The sequence below is a fragment of the Electrophorus electricus genome, chromosome 8, assembly GCF_041902795.1.
Source record: "Electrophorus electricus isolate QZ-2024a chromosome 8, ASM4190279v1, whole genome shotgun sequence".
NCBI lineage: Eukaryota > Metazoa > Chordata > Actinopteri > Gymnotiformes > Gymnotidae > Electrophorus > Electrophorus electricus.
The window spans coordinates 23,659,637-23,682,672 of record NC_137504.1 but is presented as its reverse complement, the minus strand read 5'-3'; the positions used below and the strand labels follow the sequence as shown (position 1 = coordinate 23,682,672).

General features: G+C 42.1%; 2 protein-coding genes across 4 annotated transcripts; both read left to right on the top strand.

Moving 5' to 3' along the window:
* The first annotated feature begins 2,162 nt into the window (after nt 1-2,162).
* On the top strand, nt 2,163-5,316 carry ccn1l1 (cellular communication network factor 1, like 1). Its single transcript, XM_026998544.3, has 5 exons — nt 2,163-2,550; nt 3,037-3,250; nt 3,563-3,895; nt 4,100-4,302; nt 4,497-5,316. Exons 1-5 carry the CDS (start codon nt 2,476-2,478, stop codon nt 4,800-4,802), a joined length of 1,131 nt encoding a protein of 376 aa, XP_026854345.1. The 5' UTR covers nt 2,163-2,475; the 3' UTR covers nt 4,803-5,316.
* A 4,206-nt stretch (nt 5,317-9,522) lies between these two features.
* Nucleotides 9,523-22,788, top strand: lmo4a (LIM domain only 4a). 3 transcript variants are annotated; one of them, XM_081719754.1, is made up of 6 exons: nt 9,523-9,877; nt 11,545-11,701; nt 15,531-15,779; nt 19,721-19,817; nt 20,110-20,268; nt 21,844-22,788. In XM_081719754.1, exons 2-6 carry the CDS (start codon nt 11,640-11,642, stop codon nt 21,850-21,852), a joined length of 576 nt encoding a protein of 191 aa, XP_081575880.1. In that variant the 5' UTR covers nt 9,523-9,877; nt 11,545-11,639; the 3' UTR covers nt 21,853-22,788. The 3 variants fall into 3 exon arrangements, with proteins under 3 accessions (XP_081575880.1, XP_026854350.1, XP_081575881.1); XM_026998549.3 differs by lacking the exon at nt 11,545-11,701 and having other exon boundaries at nt 9,524-9,877; XM_081719755.1 differs by lacking the exons at nt 9,523-9,877; nt 11,545-11,701 and adding an exon at nt 11,820-12,261.
* Nucleotides 22,789-23,036: the final 248 nt, after the last annotated feature.

Sequence of the window (23,036 nt, the reverse complement as noted above, 5' to 3'; positions counted from 1 at the left end):
ATCTTTCCACAAATGGGATTCGGAAATTGCACAAACAAAAGCTTGGGGTGGCATCTCTCAGTGGGGCTAAATGACATTTCTCAAGTCACTTGTGTATGTATTCACCCTGTGTGCTCCATTTCTATCTTACTTTGTAATTTACAAATACTCTTTGAGAAAGACTGTACTAGGATTTTTTCTTAAACACATACACACAAACACACAGCCTCATCCCCACTACCAAATACCATGACTGAGATGCAAGTTAAAAGAAGTTTTGCACAGGCATTCCCACTGTGGTAGGCAGGTCCTCATATTTGCTTTGTGTTTGCACATCTAGCACTAGACACCTGAAGCCCTCTTAACCCACATGGGTTAGCCAAGAGCAAACATTTGGAATGGCTGGGACTCCAGGACTGGACTGGGAACCTTTGGCCTAATGTCTTTCATTTGATTTTAAACAGAACACCAAATTTGAGTTGCTTTGTTTCTGTTTTTAAGCCTGCTGGCTATTACTTGTCTGAAACATTTTGTTCTAGAGAGACAATTGTCCCTAGCTTGGCTTCCATGATGTTGTCCATTCCTTCCCTTTGCATTGTTCATTTGATGTTATTTGGACTGAGGGGTGTAGCTTTTCCCTATATGTTGTTGGAGAAAGGCACGTACACTCAAAAAAGCATAAGACATCACTGCTGTTTATGTCCTACTGTGGGCATGCCTAGAAGCTCTTCGTTTCATCAGTGACTTTTTTACTGTGGACCTTTTAGTGGCTGTCTTGTGGAATTGCTTACTTTTGTGGACCAAGAACAAGCTAGGTTGTGCTTACAGCACAAAAATAATTGATTTTTTGGACTCATTTGCTCTGAGTATTCCAAAAATGCTTTGCAACATTCAATTTTTGATGTTAAGCTTAACTTCAAAAATATCTTATAACCTTATAATCTTCAAAACAATTTTGTAGAATACTTTTAAAAAATATACAGTCTGTTTTGAGGCTAAATTCTAAAAGATTTCACCTTGGCCTCTCAGATGGCACTGGGACTGAGTTGGTGCATAACTGTGTGCAGTGCGTCAGAGGCGCCTTGCACCTGAATATTCCCCTGAATTCATGAATGAAAACCTTTAGTCACATCTAATCTTTCCCACTGGCTTCAATCTCCCACTCTCATATACAAACTTCCTCTGTCCTTCTCGCTTTCCATGTCTCTGTCTTTCCCTTCTTCCCTCTCTCCCTCCCTCTCCCTTTTATTGTGAGTGTGTGGTGCACGTCACCGACTGGGTGACACTTATGTGCCATGTGTGTGCAATGTCTCCACGGTGTTGCAGAAAAAGTGGGCTTCGTCTGACACACTGTCTGCTTCATCTGCAGGGGAGGTGAGAGGGATTACTCAGTTTGTGTGTGTGTGTTGACGTGCCTTTCCAGCGTTTCATAACAGTCCAACTTGGAATCCTAACATGAGACTTTCCTGAGGAGAATGTGAATGTTGCTTCCTTCATATTTCTGTCTCTCTCTTACTCTATCTCTCTCAGAACTCTTCATGGTCTATTATCATGAATGTACATTTGCATTTTATGTATTTGCCAGATGCTCTTATCCAGAGTAAATTACAATTTTCAATCATGTTACAGAGGTAGATGAGTATAATGTTAGAGGTTGTACCTAAGGACTCTTATTGGTATGGTATAGAGTGCTTGGCTGGATGGGGACTGAACCCCACTCCCTTACAGGTGAGGCAGCATTGTTACCCACTACATTATACTAACCATGCATCCTGTGTATGCTGAAACTGTACGTCTCCAGGATACATGGGGTTGTTTGTATCTTGGACTCTTATTTTGGAAGTGATGGAGCTTGTAATGGAAAATATGGCTATCAAACCAAAAAGTGTATGTTTATTCAGTGTGTGCCTCCAGATTTTTTGTTCTTCACACACATGGCATAAGGGGGCTAAAAATCCTCTGCAACAATTAGTGACTGTCACAAGCTTGGTCTGTAAAGTATTTCTCATGTATTCCAGTCACAGCGACATGCCAGGCTGTCACTGTGTATGTGTGTGTGTGTGTGTGTGTGTGTGTGTGTGTGTGTGTGTGTTTAGGCAGAACATGTGCTTGTGTGAAATCAGAGGGGGCTGTCTTCTGCTCTCTATAAAATGTGCAGCCACTGAGCGAATCTCTTCATCAAGGGGTGAGCTGGAACAGTACTACCAGCATTTCACACATTCTCTTCTACCTACACACACATGGACTTGCACACAGGCACACACTACCACATGCACCAAGCGCTGGACGACGGATTACAGGAATACAGTGCAAGGAAACTTGCCAAGCTGTTTTGAGCAAAAAAGGAAGTGGAAGAATTTAAATCAGAAAAGCTGAGAGAGCAGTGTTTTCCCTGCTTCATCACTGACACATATCATCACCGGCTCCTTCAAACTGTGGCTGAACAACTAGACTCCACCATTCAATTTCTCTTTAAGCAATTCAAATCTGGCTGACATGTGGAACTTCAAGATGATTTTAAATCAGGCGAGTCTCCTCACCCTATTGCTCTTGTCCTGGTCTATGCTAAAGGTAAGAGTGCCTCTTGTTATTTGTTTAATTCGGATTAAACAGCTCTAATAGATCTATGTTAATGTACGTATGATTTACTTTGCCCAGAGAAATCTCAGTATGTAATAAGTGATTTCAGGAAGTGTAAAATTCCTTTTAAACATGATCATGGGCTTTTTGTTCAGCTCATTATTATTATTATTATTATTATTATAATTATTATAATCATCATCATATTATTATTATTATTATATTATTCTTTAACGGTTTCAAATCTTTTTTTTTATTTGAAATGTAAAGCTTCTTCCCTTAAAAATGAAATTGTAGTTCTATGATGTCTTAAAAAAACAATCTGTACTTTATTTTAAATGGATCATCATTAATCTGGAGAGAAAAAAGAAAGAAAGACTGTGTTAAAAGGAACTCGGGAGAACGATATTTAAAGCTGTAATATGTAATCTATTCTATCCTTTTATAATTCAGCGCCTCTTTCTCCCTCGCGCACAGGTCCATGGCGTGTGTCCGTGGAAGTGCTCGTGCCCCGTGTCTCCCCCCTCGTGCCCGCCTGGCATCAGCTCCGTGCTGGACTCCTGCGGCTGCTGCCGGGTGTGCGCCAGGCAGTTCAACCAGGACTGCAGCGCCGCGGAGCCCTGCGACCACATCAAGGGGCTGCGCTGCCACCTAGGGGCGGGAGGAGACCCTGAAAGAGGCCTCTGTCGAGGTGAGCGTAGTTACATTTACATTGTTGTGGCGTTGGTTGAATGTTTATTGTTGGTTATATGTTTATTGTTGGTTATATGTTTTAATCAGTTTCATAAGAGGAGTTATGGCGCTTGCACAATCCACCGAAAGCTCAGTTGAAGGTCCAACAAACATTTTAAACTGTTAACTCCTGCAAACTTGGACATAGTCATGCTGATGTCAGTGCAGGTGCATCCTAAAACCGGCTGACGGCATGTGACTAACGGATATATTGTTTGAGCCCATTTTACAGCTTGTTTCCATTAACTATGACACGCTCTTTACCGAATAGCGGAAGCTCAAGGTCGACCCTGCGAACTGGACGGGCGGGTCTATCAACATGGCGAAGACTTCCAGCCCAGTTGCGAGCATCGCTGCAGCTGTGTAGACGGGGTTGTGGGCTGCGTCCCTCTCTGCCCGCATCATGTGCCACTACCCGAGTGGCGCTGCTCCAGGCCCCGCCTTGTCACGCCGCAGGGTCGCTGCTGTCAAGAGTGGGTCTGCGACGATGACAACCGCATCGCTGAAGACGACATAACCCACGTTGATGAGCACATTGACCTAGGTAGTAACGAGCTGCTGGCATCAACACCTTGGGACAGCAGCGCATCAGCGCCCTATCAAGGTAGGTTACAGCAAAAACCGACAGCGCTTCTCTACTGTATATGAAATGTATCCTTTATAGCCTACATTATACTTTATCCTTCTATGTTAGCACCGTGCGCAATCGATTCACTGAATGTTACGAGAACTTCTTTTAACACGTATACTTTGAAAATGATAACTGATACGTTTGTAAGTTTTAGCTCTGCCTGTTATTCATTTTCAGACTGGATTTCCTTTTCTCAGTCCCATGTCCTTGTTCCGTCTGGCTGCTTCCTGCAGACCACTGATTGGTCGTCCTGCTCGGCTACCTGTGGGATGGGTGTGTCCAGCAGGGTAACCAATAGCAACGCCGAGTGTCGGCTAGTCAGGGAGACGCGCCTGTGTCAGATTCGCGAGTGTGGAGGCAGCATAGCATCATCACTCAAGGTGAGAAAAAGGAGCTGACATCTTGATATATCTTTATAAGAACTTACACAAGAAAAGATAACCACCCATAGTTAAAGCAAGGTGCTATAGGTAGAAACAAGGAGAACTTTCTTCAGATTAGCTGAAATCAGTTGTCATGATGGAATTCGTCAAAAGGAATTAAACCGCCTTACAAATATGTTGTGTTGTCTTAGAAAGGGAAAAAGTGTCAAAGAACCACGCGGCCACGCAAGTCTGCCCCAATCGACTTCGCCGGCTGTTCCACCACGCGCCGTTACCGGCCACGTTCTTGCGGCTCTTGTACTGACGGCCGCTGCTGCGTGCCGTCGCTCACCCGCACAATTCGCATGCGCTTCCGCTGCTCACAAGGAGACGGCTTCACGCGCAACGTCATGTGGATCGAGCAATGCAGCTGCGGTAAGAAGTGCCGCAGTGAAGTACGCGCATGGCCGCCAGAATCCTTCAGTTTACCCAACGACATACACACGTTCACACACTGACTTGAAATCCACTCAAGTTTCCTAGACGAACTTCTCTACCACAAAACTTATTCACATGTACATTTAGGTCTACTTCAGACATTATCCTCATCTTGCTTTTTAGACTTACAGTAGTGAAACGGTTGAGTCATTGTATGTTCAAGGGAAGTGTAGTTATACAAATGATGCACTTCACAAGTTATGCCGTGAAACTTTTATCAGATGACAGGCCACAGTTCTATGCTAAAAGACATATAAGCTATATGTATTATATTTGTATTATTTATTATGCTACAAGACACATTATTATACAATTGGTTAAAACTCTAACTTATTTATACATTCTTAATTACAAAAGTATATGAAAACATCTTAATATCATAAATGTACTGTAAAAATTGTAAATATGCCATGTACAGATTTCATATCAGTGTCTCATATCATATTTGTATAGGCTTCACCTATGATGGAGTTTCATTTTAACACCACCTCTATTTTTGAGGTAAATCTAAAATTGTTAACACTAATATTTTGTATGCATATTTATATTTTAATTTTGATAAATAAACTTACAATATATCTGTGACTCTGTGTCTAATAGGTAGTAACTGGTTTCCAAAAGCCCATAATCCACTGGAATTAATTATTTCGTGTGTGTGTGTGTGTATATCTATCTATCTATCTATCTATCTATCTATCTATCTATCTATCTATCTATCTATCTATCTATCTATCTATCTATCTATCTATCTATCTATCTATCTATCTATCTAGAGAGAGAGAGAAACTCATTCTGGATTTCTCTCAGTAACTTTGTAAATATCAGTACTCATGTGCCTCCTTGCAACAGATTGAGGCTTAAATCTCTGTTTGGTTTGCCCAAGTGCTGAGGCTAAGGGTCTAGACGAAGGCCCAAGTTCATGTCTTTATGAGTTTGTACACATAATTGGAGTCCAGTGCTGTACAGCAAACATAACAGCAGCCTTTCAAATATCACACTCACAGAACCCCTGTTCTTCATAGTATATCCCTTACACAATTGCGACTGTAATGTACAGGTCTGTTCAACCCAATATAATGCATCCTGAACATACTGACACACACACACACACACACACACACACACACACACACACACACACACACACACACCAGGAGTGCCTAGACGCTAGAGCATAGAATCTACACGAGACCCTAGTACCACTGGTCTAGTTCCCATGCCCTACTCCCTAGGGCTCCTTCTCTTCAGTTGTGAAAGGCCATTTTTAGCTGAGTTTTAGGGTTTCCCAGGAGTAACACCAAGGCCTTGAGAAAGCTAATGAATTAAATTTTATGACGTGAAACAAGTTGTGAATTATGTATATGAGCAATACCAAATAATAAAATGTACGTGATCTTGCTTCCTGTAAAACAGAGGAAGAATGGTCATGAACAGCAGTAATTGTGAAAAATAGTAATTTGTGTTTTTTTTAAATATAACATGATTAATGTAATAACATGAATCAGTATAGTTCTGTTTACCTTGGCAAGTGAGGCCAAGATAATCCTGTGGTTGAGATGGGAAGTCTCAGTTCAGTTTCCACTGAGAAGGTTAAAGTGTGTCGCAGATGTGGGCTGCTCTTCAGAGAGGACAAGACACTTGTCAGACTGGGTGCAGTCAGAGCACACTGATGAGAGAGAGAGAGAGAGAGACAGAGAGACAGAGAGATGGGGCATAGGGGCTGAGGTAATATGTTGGCAGGAGGTTGAGAGAGCTGAAATACTGCAGTGTGTGGCTGAGCTCCAGACTGGTCACTTGACAAGGCAGAGAGGAAGTGCTCTTGAGGAATGGAAAGGACTCCAAGATGAGGCATCACCACATTCTCTCTCTCTCTCTCCCTCCCTCTCATCATGCTGAGACTTTCAGCACTAATGTGACAAAAGGACAGGAAATGTGCAAATGTTGGAAATACAAAGGATGGCAGGTGGAAAGTTGTGGTGATTGTACAGTGTTGCAGCGCGCACACACACACACACACACACACACACACACACACACACACACACACACACACACACACACATTTATGACTCAATAAAAACATATCAACACATATCCACACATTTTGCACCTTTAAACTGGGAATCTCATGTTTTTTTTTCCAATAGTAGAACCTGCAGTGGCATATCACAGTAAACAGAATGAGGAACACACATCATTACTTCATACAATAACTGATAGTATTATGTTTTGAATTTATTACGACTACTGCTAATTTATAATTGTCTGCATTGACTTTTTCAGACTATTTGACAAATATAGTTTATAATCCTGGTTCTCAACTCTCTCTTCTCTCTCTCTCTCTCTCTCTCTCTCTCTCTCTCTCTCTCTCTCTCTCTCTCACTTTCTCATAAGGCAGAGCTATTACCTTGAGGTAACTAGGTAACTGTACCAAAATGAAATCAATATCATTATTATTATTGCACCTGGTTGCTTTCTTATTCAATGTCAGTGCATGTCATGCCATGCTGTATATATAAAAGAGCCCCATATCACGTGTTTTGATGCAGTACCATCGAATTAGTCATGTAGTCACACACTGGTTACAGAACTGAAGCTGTTTCTCTAAGGCCAAAAGTCAGACTTTCTGCGATTAATGCCGAACTTTAAACATTAGCTACCTCTACTGGTCAAATGGCAGATGAGATGACTGTGGCAAAACAAAAGCAAAACAGTACAAATGTTATCTTCCATATGCTCTCTCCTGGTCTCTCTCTAGGAAGTTTTCACACTTTCCCTGCTGTCTCCTGTTCCTCTTTAATGCGTTGTCGTCTATTTCCTCTCCCTCTCTCATGCAAAAGTATGGAAGTCTATAAAACAAAGGGACACTAGGGAGCTTGGGGAAGGAGGGAGGGGGAGACTGTGTGTGTGGGGGGGGGGGCATGTTTGAGAGATACTAAGGATTCCTTATCACATCCTCATCAAATGCAATGTTTTTGTTGAACCCAGAGGCTGTGTGTGCATGTGTGTGTGTGTGTGTGTGTATGTGTGTGTGTGTGTGTGTGTGTGTGTGTGTGTGTGCGTGTGTGCGTGTGTGCGTGTGTGTCTGGGGGATGGGTCTTTTTGAAGCCTTTGTATGCTGGGCTTGGATTTGAATATAATCACACAGTACTTACATCCCCATTCCTCCCTTTGAAACTGAAACCATTGTCCCACCAATGAGAACCACTTGCAGGCTCTTCTGTGACCACTCTGCAACCCCTGTTCTCTCTGCTGGTGGTGCATTAGAAACCAGTATGATTAAAATGGAAATAGTGGGATGGCTGTCATGAATGGTCTTTTGAGAGGTCTGTGGGTCCACTTGAGGTCAATTGCCATAAGCTATGCAACACATTAAATATATGGATGAATGATGATGAGTATTAAGATAATTTCCTTTTTTGTCACTAAAGTTGATATTTATTTTTAGATGTTTAAGTAAATAAGCATCGTCTCACATTAGTACAAGATAATGTAACATTTCTAATAGTCTGAAAACAATAATAGTAAACAATGATGCAAAAATCGTCATACTGTTGTGAGTAATGTGTGTGAAATTGCTCATATTTGAATTTGTAGTCTTGGTTTGTGTGGTCAGAGAGAATTTAAACGATACCCAGAGACGTATTCGATGAGATTGCTGCCGTTTTTTCCTCGTCCGCACAGTAGCCTACATCAAGCACTTCCTTTAACCGTCCACAAGATGTCGGTCGAGACTCTTTAGGAACAAACCAGGAACATCTGAGATGTAGAACCAGTGGTTGTTTTGGTGTACGAGTGAACACGTACATTGACACAAAACACGTTGTGCCCCAAAGAAAACTTTCTAACGAATGCATCTTTAAAAATAGCCTGACTCCGTCTTTTGCATGCAACCAACGTTAAAAATGATACGAAACTTGAATTTAAAGAGTCGAAATAAAAACTTTATCTCCCTTCTGATGGCACATGTAATTGTTACAACAGATACTAATTTACAGGTTGCTATGAATGGGTTATTCCGGAAGATGTACAAGTTTTGGTAGTAAAGAACACGAATTTCGACTGTCGTGAGGCTCACCATTCAGCAGACCCCAACATATCTGCATGCACAACTGTGATTTCTCCAATCGCTTAAGCGAAGTTTCTTCACTTTGGGGATATGGAACGGCGAACAATACTGGTGACTCACTATATGTAAACTAACGGGCATTCCTTCCCTCGCCCAATCATTATTATAAATCAAGGTAAATTTGACAGTTTTGCGTTAGTTAAAATGAAGCTTTACTGCGCTCGCCGTAATTGGTTTGCCATCCAGGCCAGATGTTCACAACGTTGATGGAGTTCCACGACGAGCGCAGTGCGAGTTGCAATTTTAGGTTTACAGCTGCACTTAAAAGGCTTTCTTCTTGCCACATCTGTTAAACTATTACAGAAAGAATGTATATTGGTGGTTGTCCAATAATATCTAGGTAAAAGCCGTGCCGAACGAGTAATAGAGACAGTTGGCCAATCTAGATTCAAGCAGGCAATGTTTCGCGTAAAGGGAGTTATTAAATTGTCTTCTTAACGTTGCTTTGCGACGGTGATTATGGACCATTTAAATTAGTCTCAAACAGGCAAAAGTTCCTCAAACAGACATCGATCATTCTGTCAAATGCCACGCCCCCACCCCTGTTCATTGGCTGCTGTGGCTGCATCCATCCCGCGTCATAAGAGGAGTGCCTTCAAAACTTGTTCGTTGTTCCTATGTAAGCGCAAACTGATGAAGGGAAACAGCAAGTTTTCATTTACCGTAGAGGTGCCAGACAATGATATTACCCCTTCGCTTGTGAAAACGCTCAGGCAGTGTTCAACAATTCTGTGCTAAAGATAGCGTTGTCATGGCTTGGTCAGTTGTGGCGGAGCGCGTTGCGAATGGGGGAGGAATCATTTAAAGTTAATCTGAGCGACGCGACACTGGGATTATCAATCGCCGCTGCCACTACAGAGATTTGTTGTCGCTGGGTTAAAGGGTTAGCTCATTTTTACGCGCGCAATAAATTTGACTGCTTTCACAGCCTTGGTGTCTTCACCCGACAGTCTGCGAACTATAACGGTAAGTTTTTCCTAATCCAGCAAGCACTTTAAAAACGTATACCTTTTGCTACCGTGATTTTTTTTTATTTCAGTGTGTTCAGTTTAAATTTAAACGCGTTTACAGTAGCTGATGCTTGTAGCCGTGTGCGATGTCTGCTCAAGCAAGCGTTCCCGTCGATTAACACCCGAGCTGTCATTTTCTTTACTCATCTTTTTCTTTACCACAGAACTGAACTTTTCATGCGTGCCTTTTGGAACTGCTCCTAAAGTAACCCACTTTGAATAATTTGCAGATTACTTCTGTCACTGAGAGTTCGCATCTCTTCCGAAGAGATTTTAGCACAATAGGGAGTTGAAACCTACGCCGGAGTGTTAATTAAAAAAGAGACCCGATTTAATGAAACGGCGAAGCGTGTAGTTATGGCCCCAGAGCGCATTATTAAAAGGGAAGGATATATTACTAAACCGCCTTGGTGCCAACGAGGTCTGGTCATTGCTCACTGGTCTTGCTGCTATTTTTAGAAACTGTGCACGAAGCGGTCAGGCTTATTTATTTTAATTACGTGCCACTCAGTCTAGCACAAGCGTAGGGGTTAGGTATATTTGCCATTTAAGGTATAGAGTTATAGTTCAGAAGTATCCCGATTATAAAGTATGGGCTACAATATCTTCCCCAATTTGTGATTAACATGCTAATGACGCCTCTTTTGCTCTTTGATGATGACCTTCAGGTCTTCCATACATAATACCAGAGAGGGGAAGGTTTGAAGGCTCTTTTATACAATTATAAAACAACTAAACGGCCTCTTTGATGTTTCCTAAACATTACATGAGTACAGCAATTAATGAAATGTGATTTGTCTCTATGAGTGGACCTATCGTTTGCTCCGTCAGGCCGACAGCACGCGCAATCCATCAGTCTGCGCGAGGACAGGGACGGCATTGTGTTTCTCTTCATTAGCTCCTGTTTTTGCTGCTTATTTCATCAATCAGTCCGTTAGCCGAGTAGAACCGAGTGGCCCTCCCCCTCACTGACCGACCTCTCAGATGGCATCGTGTAATTCTCGGGACGGGTGGGGGAATTGGCTCACTACCAAACTCGCGCGGACTTTTTCACTCATTCTCGCAATACTTCAGAGAACTATTTCGCATTTCACAGAACTATTTTCTAATTCGTATCTTTAGTTAGTTTTGTTTTAGTTATCTAATTTTAAAGCTTTAATAAGGGTATGAATTCATTTATGTTCAATTGCTTAATGATGATTTATTAAAATCAAAAACATCTACTTAAATATAGTGTTCATATTCAAATTTATCCTGACTTGTCTATTCATCCTAGACATCGTAACTTTCTTAAGCACTTTTGATCTATGCTCCGTACCACGCTTGGGTTTTTTTTTGTGTCAGCAATTTGTGCGCACAGTATGCATAAGATACAAAGCTGCACAAAGTTCTGCAAGGGGGTGATAAGCCAACATATTGAATCCTGTAGCCTGCAAAAAAAGGTTGTTGCCAAGTGTTTTCAGAGGGGGATTAGCTTACCTAAGTTCTCGGAGGGATAATATAATTGTTCTGTATTGAAACAGCCCAGCCTAGTCTACAGCGTGTGATATTTCCCCCAGGGTCCTATTCACCAGCATTGTCTCTCTCTCTTGCTCTCTCTCTCTCTTGCTCTCGCTCTCTTAGGTCTGCAGCAGAGGATGATTAAAAAGAAAGGGGATTTGCATTTTCATGAAATTAACTGCGGCAAAGTTATTTGGCAACCTGCTCTTGAATAGGGCATGCAGGTGTGCGCAAAAAGATGGTGCTGTCTCGGCTGCAGCCATGGAGAAAGGGTGTTAAGGCAAATTCTATTTATGCTTTTAATAAATTTAGTGATGTACTTTGTTCTAAGCATTTGAGCAAGCAGTTTTTCAAACTGCTTTAGGAAAGACGTGCAATAGACAGAAAAGGGCTTTATACAGTTTTTAGAGTTTTTTAGAGTTATTTTCTTCAGGGGTCCATCTTGATTCATTATTTGTTTTTTTAAACTTGTTTATATGCTTAAAATCTTACAGAGTATATCTGTAACTTTGGATTTAGTATATAATAATCTTATTTAATGGCTAACCTAGTAGCATGGAGCCTGGTCTGGGGTCCTTAGGAAATGTGACGCATTCCATCTTAAAGTCAAGTGTGTCAGAATTGGTTGGAACAGGCAGCTTGCCAGCTCTCCAGTAGGAAAACAGGCGTGTAGCTTCATGTCAGGTTTAGGATATTTGCAACGTGTCGCCCTGTTTGTGGAGGAAGTGGTTACGTAGCCTGCTGTAGACTGATATTAGACCTGTTTGGCCAGTTTTATTGGTGGATGGGGCAAAAAGAAATGGAGCACAACACACTGAAGATTACCTTGCAGAGAGTGAGGTGAGTGAGTGAGGGAGAGAAAGCGTGTGCAAAGAGTCTTCTTAGATCTGTTTTCGCAGTCTTTTCTAAGTTGGACTCTTGTTTGAAAATGGAGGGAGATGGTGCTAGTGTTTCTGGATAAGCAGGACAAGTTTGCTTCAGGAACTTTAGCAGCTTTGACATCTCAAATTGCGAAATACGGGAACCAAACTCAGGAAGACATAGAGAAAAGAAGTTTGTGTACTTCATGATTGTGAAAGAAATGCGTATGTTTTGAATGATTTTTAGAAAAGTTAACATTTGCATGGTACCTTTTGTAGGTGTGTGTGTGTATATATATATGTATGTATATACATATACAGACATACATATATATATTACACATATATATATATATATATATATATATATATATATGTATGTATGTATGTATGTATGTATATATGTATGTATGTGTGTGTGTGTGTGTATATATATATGTGTGTGTATATATATATTTGCCAAATAGTGTGTTGTACAGTTTTTTGGGGGCCCTGGCTTTAGTTGTTGCCTTTTCAGAAGTGGATGACTATATGACATGTGAATGTATGACTGTGATTATGTGTGAGTTTGTGCATACATTTGTGTGTGTGTGTGTGTGTTGGATATGGACGTATGAAGGTATATGGCCAGCTGGCACAAGAGTACCCAGCGCAAGTCTGGAGAGAGACATGTGACTTGAAAGAAAAAGTGGTTGCTGTCCCCCTAACCCCCGCTCGACCCTTTTTTTCCACGTGACTTGTGACCTCTGACCTAGCTTCACTATCTCCAGGCTGCTGGTGGCTGACCTCTTCTACAGGAGAACAGAGAGAGGAAGTAGGTGCCTGAGCCTGGCTCCCATCCTCCAGTTCCCTGGGTCACATCAGGGCCTCTTACTGTGGACAACTGCACGCCCTCATCCCTTTAGGCATCAGCATTTTCCAGTCCATTCTGAAGAAATACTCCCACCACGTCACTTAAAATCTGTTGAGGGGGTTTTATGTTTACAGGAAACACAGTTTTACACAACTGAAACCCTACACAACTTGTAAAACTAACCGATATCGCATTGATCCTAGCTCCTGAAAGTTCCATGTTCATGTAAAATTCTTCCTTGGTGATGTATCAATAGGGTAAGGCACATAACAAGACCTGACCTTATATCCTTTGTGTTATAAGCACACTGGCTCTTGGCTATCTCAATCACAATATAATTTGTCAAGCTCATATTACATAATGAGTACCGTTTAACTGTTCATCCTACATCAAAAGCAGTGAGTGTACCTGCAAGGTCTTCCCTGGTGGATCCAGCAAGTATTTCTTGTGAATTCTCCCAGAATGATGAACCAGGAGCAGTTCAGTTCTGGCACATCTAACTGAACTGAAGATGGTTGGTGGCTGTCATGACATGCTGAAGCGTGGTTGAAGCAAATAAAGGAGCCACATTTGCTTGTTTTGGAGGCTGTCGAGGCTCTACTCCAGCACATCAAAGTTTGCCCTCATGAGAGAGCCACTTGTAAAACTAATTTGGGATTAGCTGAAATCCAGGTGGCCTGTTTTAGCCTACTTTGACAGTTTATGTTGGGTGTTAAGGCCTCTGAGGAACCTGTAAGTACATTTAGGACACTACATTCCAAAGAGTAGAAATTCTGTATCTTGAGCCTTCTTTAACAAGACTGTTATTACTGTTAGCAGGGCAGCCCAGATTACAAGATGGGTAGTGTTTTCAAGATGGGTTGAATGGAGCCGTTCAAAAGCTGTGGTATCTTAAGATGGAGTCATGCCTTATTTGTGATGGAAAATTCTGGAAATGATCAAGACAAATAAACCAGTCTGAAGTGGACACTGTCTGTCACATTGCTGTTTTTTAGGAGCCATAATGCTTTAAGGCCATGAGACCATGCCATTAATTTGTCATTGCAGCAACCTTCTTGAAAGCTGTTGCATAACCTCATTTTTTAGGAATTCGGAGAAACAAATTTTGAGCACAATAAATCATTAAAGGCTATTTATTGCGGGCTCCGAGTGTTCTTGTTCAGTTGTTACAGTTTAGCTGTGCGAGTTATCTTTGGGGAGATCGCTTCATTTGTGCTTTTCCTGAAAATGGCTGTAGACCTTCCTGTGTTAGGCAAGCCAGCTTTGCCTGGTAAGCTTTCTGTGGTGAGCCTCTGCCAATAAATAAAACAGGCAATCTAAGATTCTACTCCATTTGTTAGCCAAGCCTTGCCTCTAACCTCGGGCTCAATTTAGGCCTACTGCAATTGGATTTTTATGCCTTCTTGACATGACTGGTGTTAATAGCATATTGACGGGCCAGTCAGTCTTGGTTAGCCACTCTTTTGTCTCTCGGTTTGGTTATTAATTAGCTATCTCACCCTCCTTTTCATGTCCCTGAAAGAGGAGAACTCCAAGCTGCAGTTAACCACAGGATTAGTCACAAACCATTTCTAAGATTTTATATATCAGGCCCCTCTTTTCACATTCTCTAGGCTCAGTCTAGAATTTTTCAAAATACCTTTGGATTACATAATCAGGGACACTTTTAATTGGCATGCTTTTATTCCCTCACCGATGTTATTGATGAGAGGTTCCTCCAAATATGAATGTTTTGCAGAGAAATAGTAGAACAACAACCTTATAGTATGAGTAATCTTTTCCATGTAACTAGTATCAGTTTATTTTTTAAACCTTATGCACACAATGTGGTCATAGTATGGTATGGGAAATAGTTGTGGAAAAATCTAAACAATTATTTTGAATAATATCAGTACTGATATGGTGTCTGGCAGTGGTGTTGCCAGACATGCTGACCTTTCTCAGGAGTGACCCTATATTACTAAGGCATATGTGCACATATGAATTAGAGCTACACAATATGGAAGAAACAGTGTAATGCTGTTGTATTGCTGCATGTTGTAATTGTGATATTCCTTAGCAATATATTGAAAACAGATTGGTGAGCACTTGATATGTCATGTTTAAAGAATGGCCTGCACTATTATGACCAAAATTACTTCTGTTTGTTCGACCATGCAAGTGCGGTGATTTAGAATACACATCTGGAACATCTGAAATTGGTCAGAATACTCATCATACACAATAAATAAATAAAATAGGAATTAGAGGGCTCACTGCCATATCCCAGCCGAGATATCAGTATTTCAAAGTCTGGTATTGCAATAATGATTAATGACAGAATATATCGTACAGCCCTGGTAGAAACATCAGCCTGTTCTGCAGGTTTTCACTGGTCCCTTTTCTGTCCCTTCCAGGCCCACGATGGTGAACAGCCGTGTGGAGTCCTCGGCGGTGGCGGTGGCGGGCGGCAGTGGCGGTGGGGCGGTCCGCTCGTGCGCCGGCTGCGGTGGGCGCATCTCCGACCGCTTCCTGCTCTTCTCCATGGAGCGCTACTGGCACACACGATGTCTCAAGTGCTCGTGCTGCCAGGCACAGCTTGGCGAGATCGGCACCACCTGCTACAGCAAAGGGGGCATGATCCTCTGCAAGAACGACTACATCAGGTACTGGGGCCAACAAGGCATTTGGAGGGGAGAAGGAGGGGATGGCTTGGAGAGATGCCACCGATGATGGGGGTAAATGACTGTGCGTGCCCTGTGACTACAGATTGCATCAAGATGCTTTAATCTGAACAAAATGGAGATGGCTATGTTCTGACCTAGCTAGCTACTCAAACCACCAAGGCACATGGATCACCAGCCAACAGGATTTTACAATCTAAACATTTTTAAATAGGGTGTGAAATTTAGCTATCCACATTATTATTATATCATATCAAAGTGTTACATTGGGCAGTGTTCCTGGTTGAAGTGCTTTAAATGTTCTACAAATGAATGCAGGGATGTTTTTTTTATAATTACAGTATAAAGAACAGCACTCTGTAACATCCTGAAAAACACAGAACGTAACTGTTAGAACCGGTAGAGCCTAATGTTTTTTTGTACAAATGTTGTTTATACTCTTAGTGTAGTGAGCAAGATGTTTTCCTCAGTTAATGCCGAACAAGGCCATTCATACAGTAATGAACTGAGGCTTAATAATGTATAAAGAAAAATAATATTAATGATCACACAAAGCTGTATCCCCGATGGCGTGTATTTCATGTTGAGGCACAAGCCTCTTTCTCTAGTCAACCTAATGTGGTATTTATGTTATCTGTCTGTCTGAAGTCGACATTGCTCTTGATAAATGTACTACTCACTCTTCCAATTTCCTGCCTACGCATTTCATCAAACGTGATGCCAAAAGGAGCACATTAACTTTTTGTTTTTCAAAATCTGCCTCAGTGAGTCTGATGGTTTACAGATGTTGTACATTTAGGTCTGGGTCGGGCATCCCCGCCACACCCACGCCAAGCAGGGTGGCCTTTCTGAATCCATCTCGGCATCACTAGCCTGCTGGGGAAGCCAGAGACACAAACACAGAGTAGCCACAATGAGAAGCTAAAATGCCCCAGTCATGACAGGAACTGTGTGGGTGCACGTGGCACAGGACAGGGAGCAGCCGCATACCTCCCAAGCCTCCCACACACCTTGCATGCCTTTCTGTTGTACAAGGACCAGCGTTTCAAGGCTTTTCCCAAGACTCGGGGCCTGTTTAGATGAAGGCACATTAGGTGGCATAGAGGAGGGGAAAAAGGTGCCATTTAAAAGGGGAATAAGTATGTTTTGTCACCAAAACATAGCAAACAGTGTTGTTGAAAGTGATAATGATTTTAAAAAAATTTATATAATATGAAGCTCACATGAGATGAAGAATCAGATTGCTTTGGAGTACTCAAATGAACTAGTTTACTCTTCATAGGCTGGGTCCCTCAACATGGAGGCGGCAATGCTTAAAATGGATTTAGTACAGAATCATAGGAAAAATGACTTGTTGCTCCTTTAACCTCCAGACCAGTGTGGGTGGAAAAAACAAATGCTTTGCCAAGTTCAAAAACTCAGATTGGCATGCACTTAATTTTTTTTTACCTCCTTTTTCAAATCCCCCAAAATCTTGTGATTTCAGTTGTTTAGTGGTCATTTTGGCTTGTCTGCAAACCACTACAGGTGATGATATGCTTCCCTGAGCAAATCTGGCCAGCACTCCTTTGTGTATATTATGCTGGAGGTGAACAGATTAGATTTGTTTGTGATCACAAGGTGCTTTGAAGCTGACCTCTGCTTGTTTGGATGTGCGCTAGTGCGTTGGCCTGTGACTGCCTGGCACCGGTGCCAAGCGCGGTCCACGGAGGGGGTGTGTCTGAGGGCTTGGCATCGTTGCGTGCATGGTTCGGTTCACGGAGCGGGTGTGTCTGAGAGGGCCTGGCATCACTGCGTGCATGGTTCGGCGCCTACGCTCAACACACCCGTGCCAGGTCACGCTCACTTCATGGCTTGGGGGGGGGCAAAGCAGGGACCCAGAGTGCACATTCGCTGTCGCACGCCATCCAGACATGGGACACTCATGGAAAACTGTTTAATCATAATTAACCGGACACTAAGATGTAAATAAGTCCCTTAATGAAAACCAAATGGCATTTAACAGAGGTCATCATGTAACCTGGCTGGATGGCTTCTTTCAGCTAAGCAGAAGAACCTGCAGTTGAAGTTTTGGGTTTTGCAGTAGTACAGCCTTAAAACATTAAAATGGATTACTTGTCATGCGCATGAGCTGCCCGAGAAAGATATCCGACTAGGAAGGCTGTGAACATTTAAACTGATCCGAAGCATCAAATTCATCACAATCCCCACTTATTAGATGGGACTACATTGGCATTTTAGTTACATATTTTTGGGGAACGACGACGACAGCATATAGTTCCTCCAGCTTGCTAACTTTGCGGACGTGAATTGAGGGAGGCCGCGTATGGGTTGTGTGTGGTTCACTTTGCTAGATGTAACGTATATTCAATCTGCAGTGTATTAAATATGTATAATGTACTGCAGCTAATCAAAAGGGCAGAGCTTCATTGCCAAATGGCGCGGCGCGGAGCCCGAGGTCCGATAAAAGAAAGGAGCGTTAATTAGGACGAACAGCGCTGCTTTCTGCCTCCCCTTATTAAATTACTGTTTGGATTAAGATCAAAAATTCATTACTGTGAGTCGGTGTGTGCCAGGACAGCGATAGCAGAGGGGGAGGAAAGTGAAGAGCGAAGAAAGAACAGAGCGAAGACGACGAACGGTGCGGGTTGGCTGCCAAACCGGTCCGTCAAACGAGCGCTGCGTGCGGAAGGGAAGCTTCCTATTGAAAAGTAGCCGTGGGAGGGAGGATTAGCAGCGCGCGCGCGTGACTCCAGGTGTTTTCTGAACAAGTCGAGCCTTGCCAAGCGTGCAGTTTTAGTTGACGATTGGTTATCACAAATATCCATTTTGCAATTTATAAAGTTTGTAAACTTTTTTTTGTTTGTTTTTGTGTTTACCTTTTGTGCTGCTATTATTTTCAAACCCAAAATGATATAATTAAAATATTACCAGCGTGTGCAAGGGATATCTAAACTTCACTTGGTTTACTTTTTTTAGACTACTTAAACACAGGAAGTTATAACCTACAGGAATATAAGATGTCTGAAATAATGAAATGAAGTTAATTATGATGAGTAGGTTAGCTGCTGCTCTTAATTACACTTTTAAGATTGAAAATATAAAAGAACAATGGTGAAATCATACAATTATTTATCTAAGCAAGCAGTTAGGTTGTGGCATGTGAGTGTGCATGTGTGGTTTATGTGATCCTTTAGCCAGTGGCTTTGACTTATCACAAGTGCTGCATATATTGTGCATGATGGTATTTTATCTTTGATGATGTATGAGCAAGTGTGTGTATGCGTGTCCTTTTTTTCTGTAGCTTGTCAGGAGCGGGGACTTGAACTCATTGGAGCATTCCCCTAGAATTGCCCTTAACAACCTTGAGTCCAGGTAGTAGGGTAATCAAGTGCACCCTAATGAGGAGCTAAGGGTGAATCACAGGCTCCCTCCAACCCCCCAACCCGCACCCCAATCCATTGCCACCAAATACTATGCCACTCCACATTAGCTCATAGGCTACAGTAAGGAGGGTATTGGAAAGGAGGGTATTGGTGCCCAGCCATCAAGGCCTTGGAGGCTTCTCTTCTGCACTCTACGCTCTGTTTGTTAGGCAACTTGCCTTCCCAGCTTGTGTTGTCTTAGACCTTGACTTTATTTGGGTATGGAATGTGGATGCTTTTAATATAGTCCTTATCTTCATATTAGGTCTTTATTAAACTGCAGACAGGACAGCATGCGCATGTAGATGCAGGAAGTGTAGACAGTTTTTAACCCCTCATTACCATTTACTAGTAAGGCAAATTTTTATCTGTTAAAGGTTCTTTACAGTAGATTGAGTGTAGGTGGTTTTTTCGCAACCTGTCCAGCTCCATATTGTGTTTCAGACATTTTTTTTTCTGTGTGATTACATACTTTGAGCAACATATTTATTGTTGCAGATTGTTCGGTCACAGTGGAGCTTGCAGTGCATGTGGACAGTCGATTCCAGCCAGTGAGATGGTGATGAGAGCACAGGGGAATGTCTACCACCTGAAGGTGAGTCACTCTCGGAGGCCGGCAGCAGCAAATTCACACACCAGGGCAATATTTCATGCCAAGCGATGCCACAAGCAAAATTTTTTGATTTTTAATCATGTAAGTGACCTTTGCTTCTTAAAACACCCCTGCTTCAATTGATTATTGGTGCCTCCCAACTTATTTTTTTATAGTTTGTATTAAAGATGGCTTGTATTGCATATCTAATTTGAGACATTATTCCAGAACATTTAGTTTGCTAAGATCTTCTTACTCCAGGGTTAAGGTCAGTTCCTCATTTCCCCCACTGTAGTGTTTTACGTGTGCCACATGTCGGAACCGCCTGGTGCCTGGAGACCGGTTCCACTACGTCAATGGTACCATCTTCTGTGAGCACGACCGGCCCGGCGGTGGGGTGCTTGGTGGTCACCTGACCCCCCTGCAAAGCAGCACCCTCCTTCCTGACCAGAAGGTGCAACAGGGGATGGGCTGGGGAGGGGGGATCTCCATCAGGGACTCCTAACAATTGAGAATAGCTGGCATTAAAAACTTGCACCAGTGTATATCAGCAGATGTTTTGATAAGGTTTTTAATGCAGTGGTTTAGAACAATCGTTGGGTCTCAGGCTTCTAGTTAAGAAGCTGTTGGCATGGTGACATGAATGATCCTGACAAATGAGAAAGAAACCCTTGTCAAAAAACAGTCACTTAATGACTTTGGAAGAAAGATAAAGGGGGAGTTTCATTTTCTGATCAGTAGTGAATTAAACATTTCATAGTTTAAACCAAGTCTCTGTCTGTCAGACAGATGCTTTGATGATGTTTGTCCCATTCACTTATCTTTAACAAAGAAATTAGTAAAACATTGCTTGCTAAAATATTACCAAGCTGGGAGCTTTGCTGTTTCTCGCATAGACTTGGGAAGTGATATTGTCTGAAAAGTGGTCTGTTCACCTTCTGATATAGCAAGAAGCTTTGGCTGGCAGAACATGTACTGAAAATTCCAAAAAGCAGTTCTGAACCTACAGTAAATTACTTCCTTGACTCAACCTGAAGTCCAGCACTACTCTTGCACCTCAGGGTCTTATGCCATGGTGTCAACGTTAGCAGTAACAGGACCTTGCTGGGAGTTTTAAATGACCATAAATAAATATGGTGTTGTGTGACTATTGACACGATGTTGCAGACAGAAAAGCAGTACACAACCTGTAGTGGAGAACTATCGAGCTAGACCGATAAGATACTAAACTATGATTTTAAAAAAACCAAAAAAAAAACCAAAACACTTCTTGTATTGCATAAGATAGCTAACCCTTCAGTTAAACTGGGTTTTCAAACTCACATCAAGATCATGCTAAGTGGAAATCTAATAGGACAAGGACACATCTTTACCCTTTCTTTTTGAAAGACCTCCAGATGATTATCCCGACAGGGAAATAGTATATGGCATATCTAACCCCCTGCTACAGTCTGTGAGAAGGCTTATATTTCAGTACAGTGTTTGGATGCATAGACACACTGTGACTAATTAGCATTTGTACCCTGCTGTTGTTTGCTAGTTGGGGTCCCCTGCATACCTGGGTTTTGAGGATACTCTAGCCCATCCCCACATGTTTATGACGGGGCAATGTTTTGCAGTATGCTGTTAATGTATTATGAAATCTAAAGTGAACATATTATAAAATAATTTCAAAATATTCCACTTCTCTGTTGGATCAGATTGGAAAAAAAGGTAGCTGAGAAAGAGACCACACGTTTACATTTATCTGCATTGGCATTTAGCTGACACTTTTATCCAAAACAACTTGCGATTATGACTGAACACAACTTGAGCAATTGAGGGTAAAGGGCCTTGCTCAGGAGCCCAACAGGCAGGACTTAAACTGGTAACCTTCCAATTACTAGTCAAATACCTTAACCACTGAGTTACCACTGCCCTGCACTACCACATGACACAATTGTGAAAAATGTTTTAACTGAGTGAGTAATAAGGACTATTACTGAATATTGATGTGATGTAACTACATCGACTCTTTCTGTCTGTGTAGGTGTGCTGAAGGGGAAAGGTCCTGACACAGCACAGTGGGCTTCTTCCCTGTCCCTTCTGTCTCTCCTTCTTCCCTTACTCTCCTTTCTCTCTTCTTTCCCTCTCCTCTTCTCTCTTATTCCCTCGTTTTCATGCCGTGAAATGTTAGTGCGCCTTCGAGACACCGGCATCCCTCTGTCCTGTGCATCAGCCTACCCTAAAAGGACTCTCCACCCGAGCAAAATTCTCCCAAGGCTAATTTCCCAACAGCCAACCCAGCCCCTCCTCCATGTCCCGCCCCCGCTCTCCCGGTCAGGGGTAAGACGATCAAGCAGAAAGGAAGGACGGAGAGGACTGAGGTTACTGTTAATGATGGCTAAGGGTTGTGTGTGGCAGCTCTGTCTGGCATGGTCAACTGTGGCTGCTGAGAAGTTCTAACCGCAGAAGTTGAGGGGTGGTGGGGGTATTTTTAAACTAGCAATGGTATTTTTAAAACTTGATGACACTCTTTACAAGGACGCTACAGAAGTTATGCGACACTCTGGACAGTGAGGTGCAGTGGATGTCATTACACTTTCTTTCTGCATCACGGATAACGCAAAATATTGCTTCTTCCCTCTTGGTTCTCTGGCCGGCCTTTTTTGAGGGACTGATGTTTCGTGGTTGGCACTCTGTTATGACACTATTCACATAACTTATGATTGTTCAAGTTTTTGTACCTGCTGGTGGTTGCTTCTGTTACATCACTGACTGCAGTTCACATTTTGTAGGTAGTTCTGATGTATGCGTCCTGCTTCGGGGAAATGCCAATCCAAATGTACATATTCCTGTACTGTTGTATTGTGTGCTCAGCCGCTGAATTTTGTGTTTCTGTGGCCTCTGTTGTTTAAGCAGAGGTACATTTAAAATTATATAAGATATCTGTATAGTAAAAAAAAAATTACTTATTAAATAACTATAACCATTATATATGGTCTTGTTGCATCTGTAATTCAGTGTGTATTCAGTCCAGGTGATAAGTTGTTGTGTTTTTTTTTTTTTGTTTTTTTTTTCCTGTTTTGTTGAGTTAAACAGTGTGTGTGTGACCCTCTGAAATGTAAGGAACCTCGGAAGGTCTGAAAAGCATGGTCGATTACCCTCAGGAATGGAATTCAAACACTTGAGCCCCAGTCATTACAGAAAGCAATTAAGAGTGTGATGTGCTCCAGGCCTGGA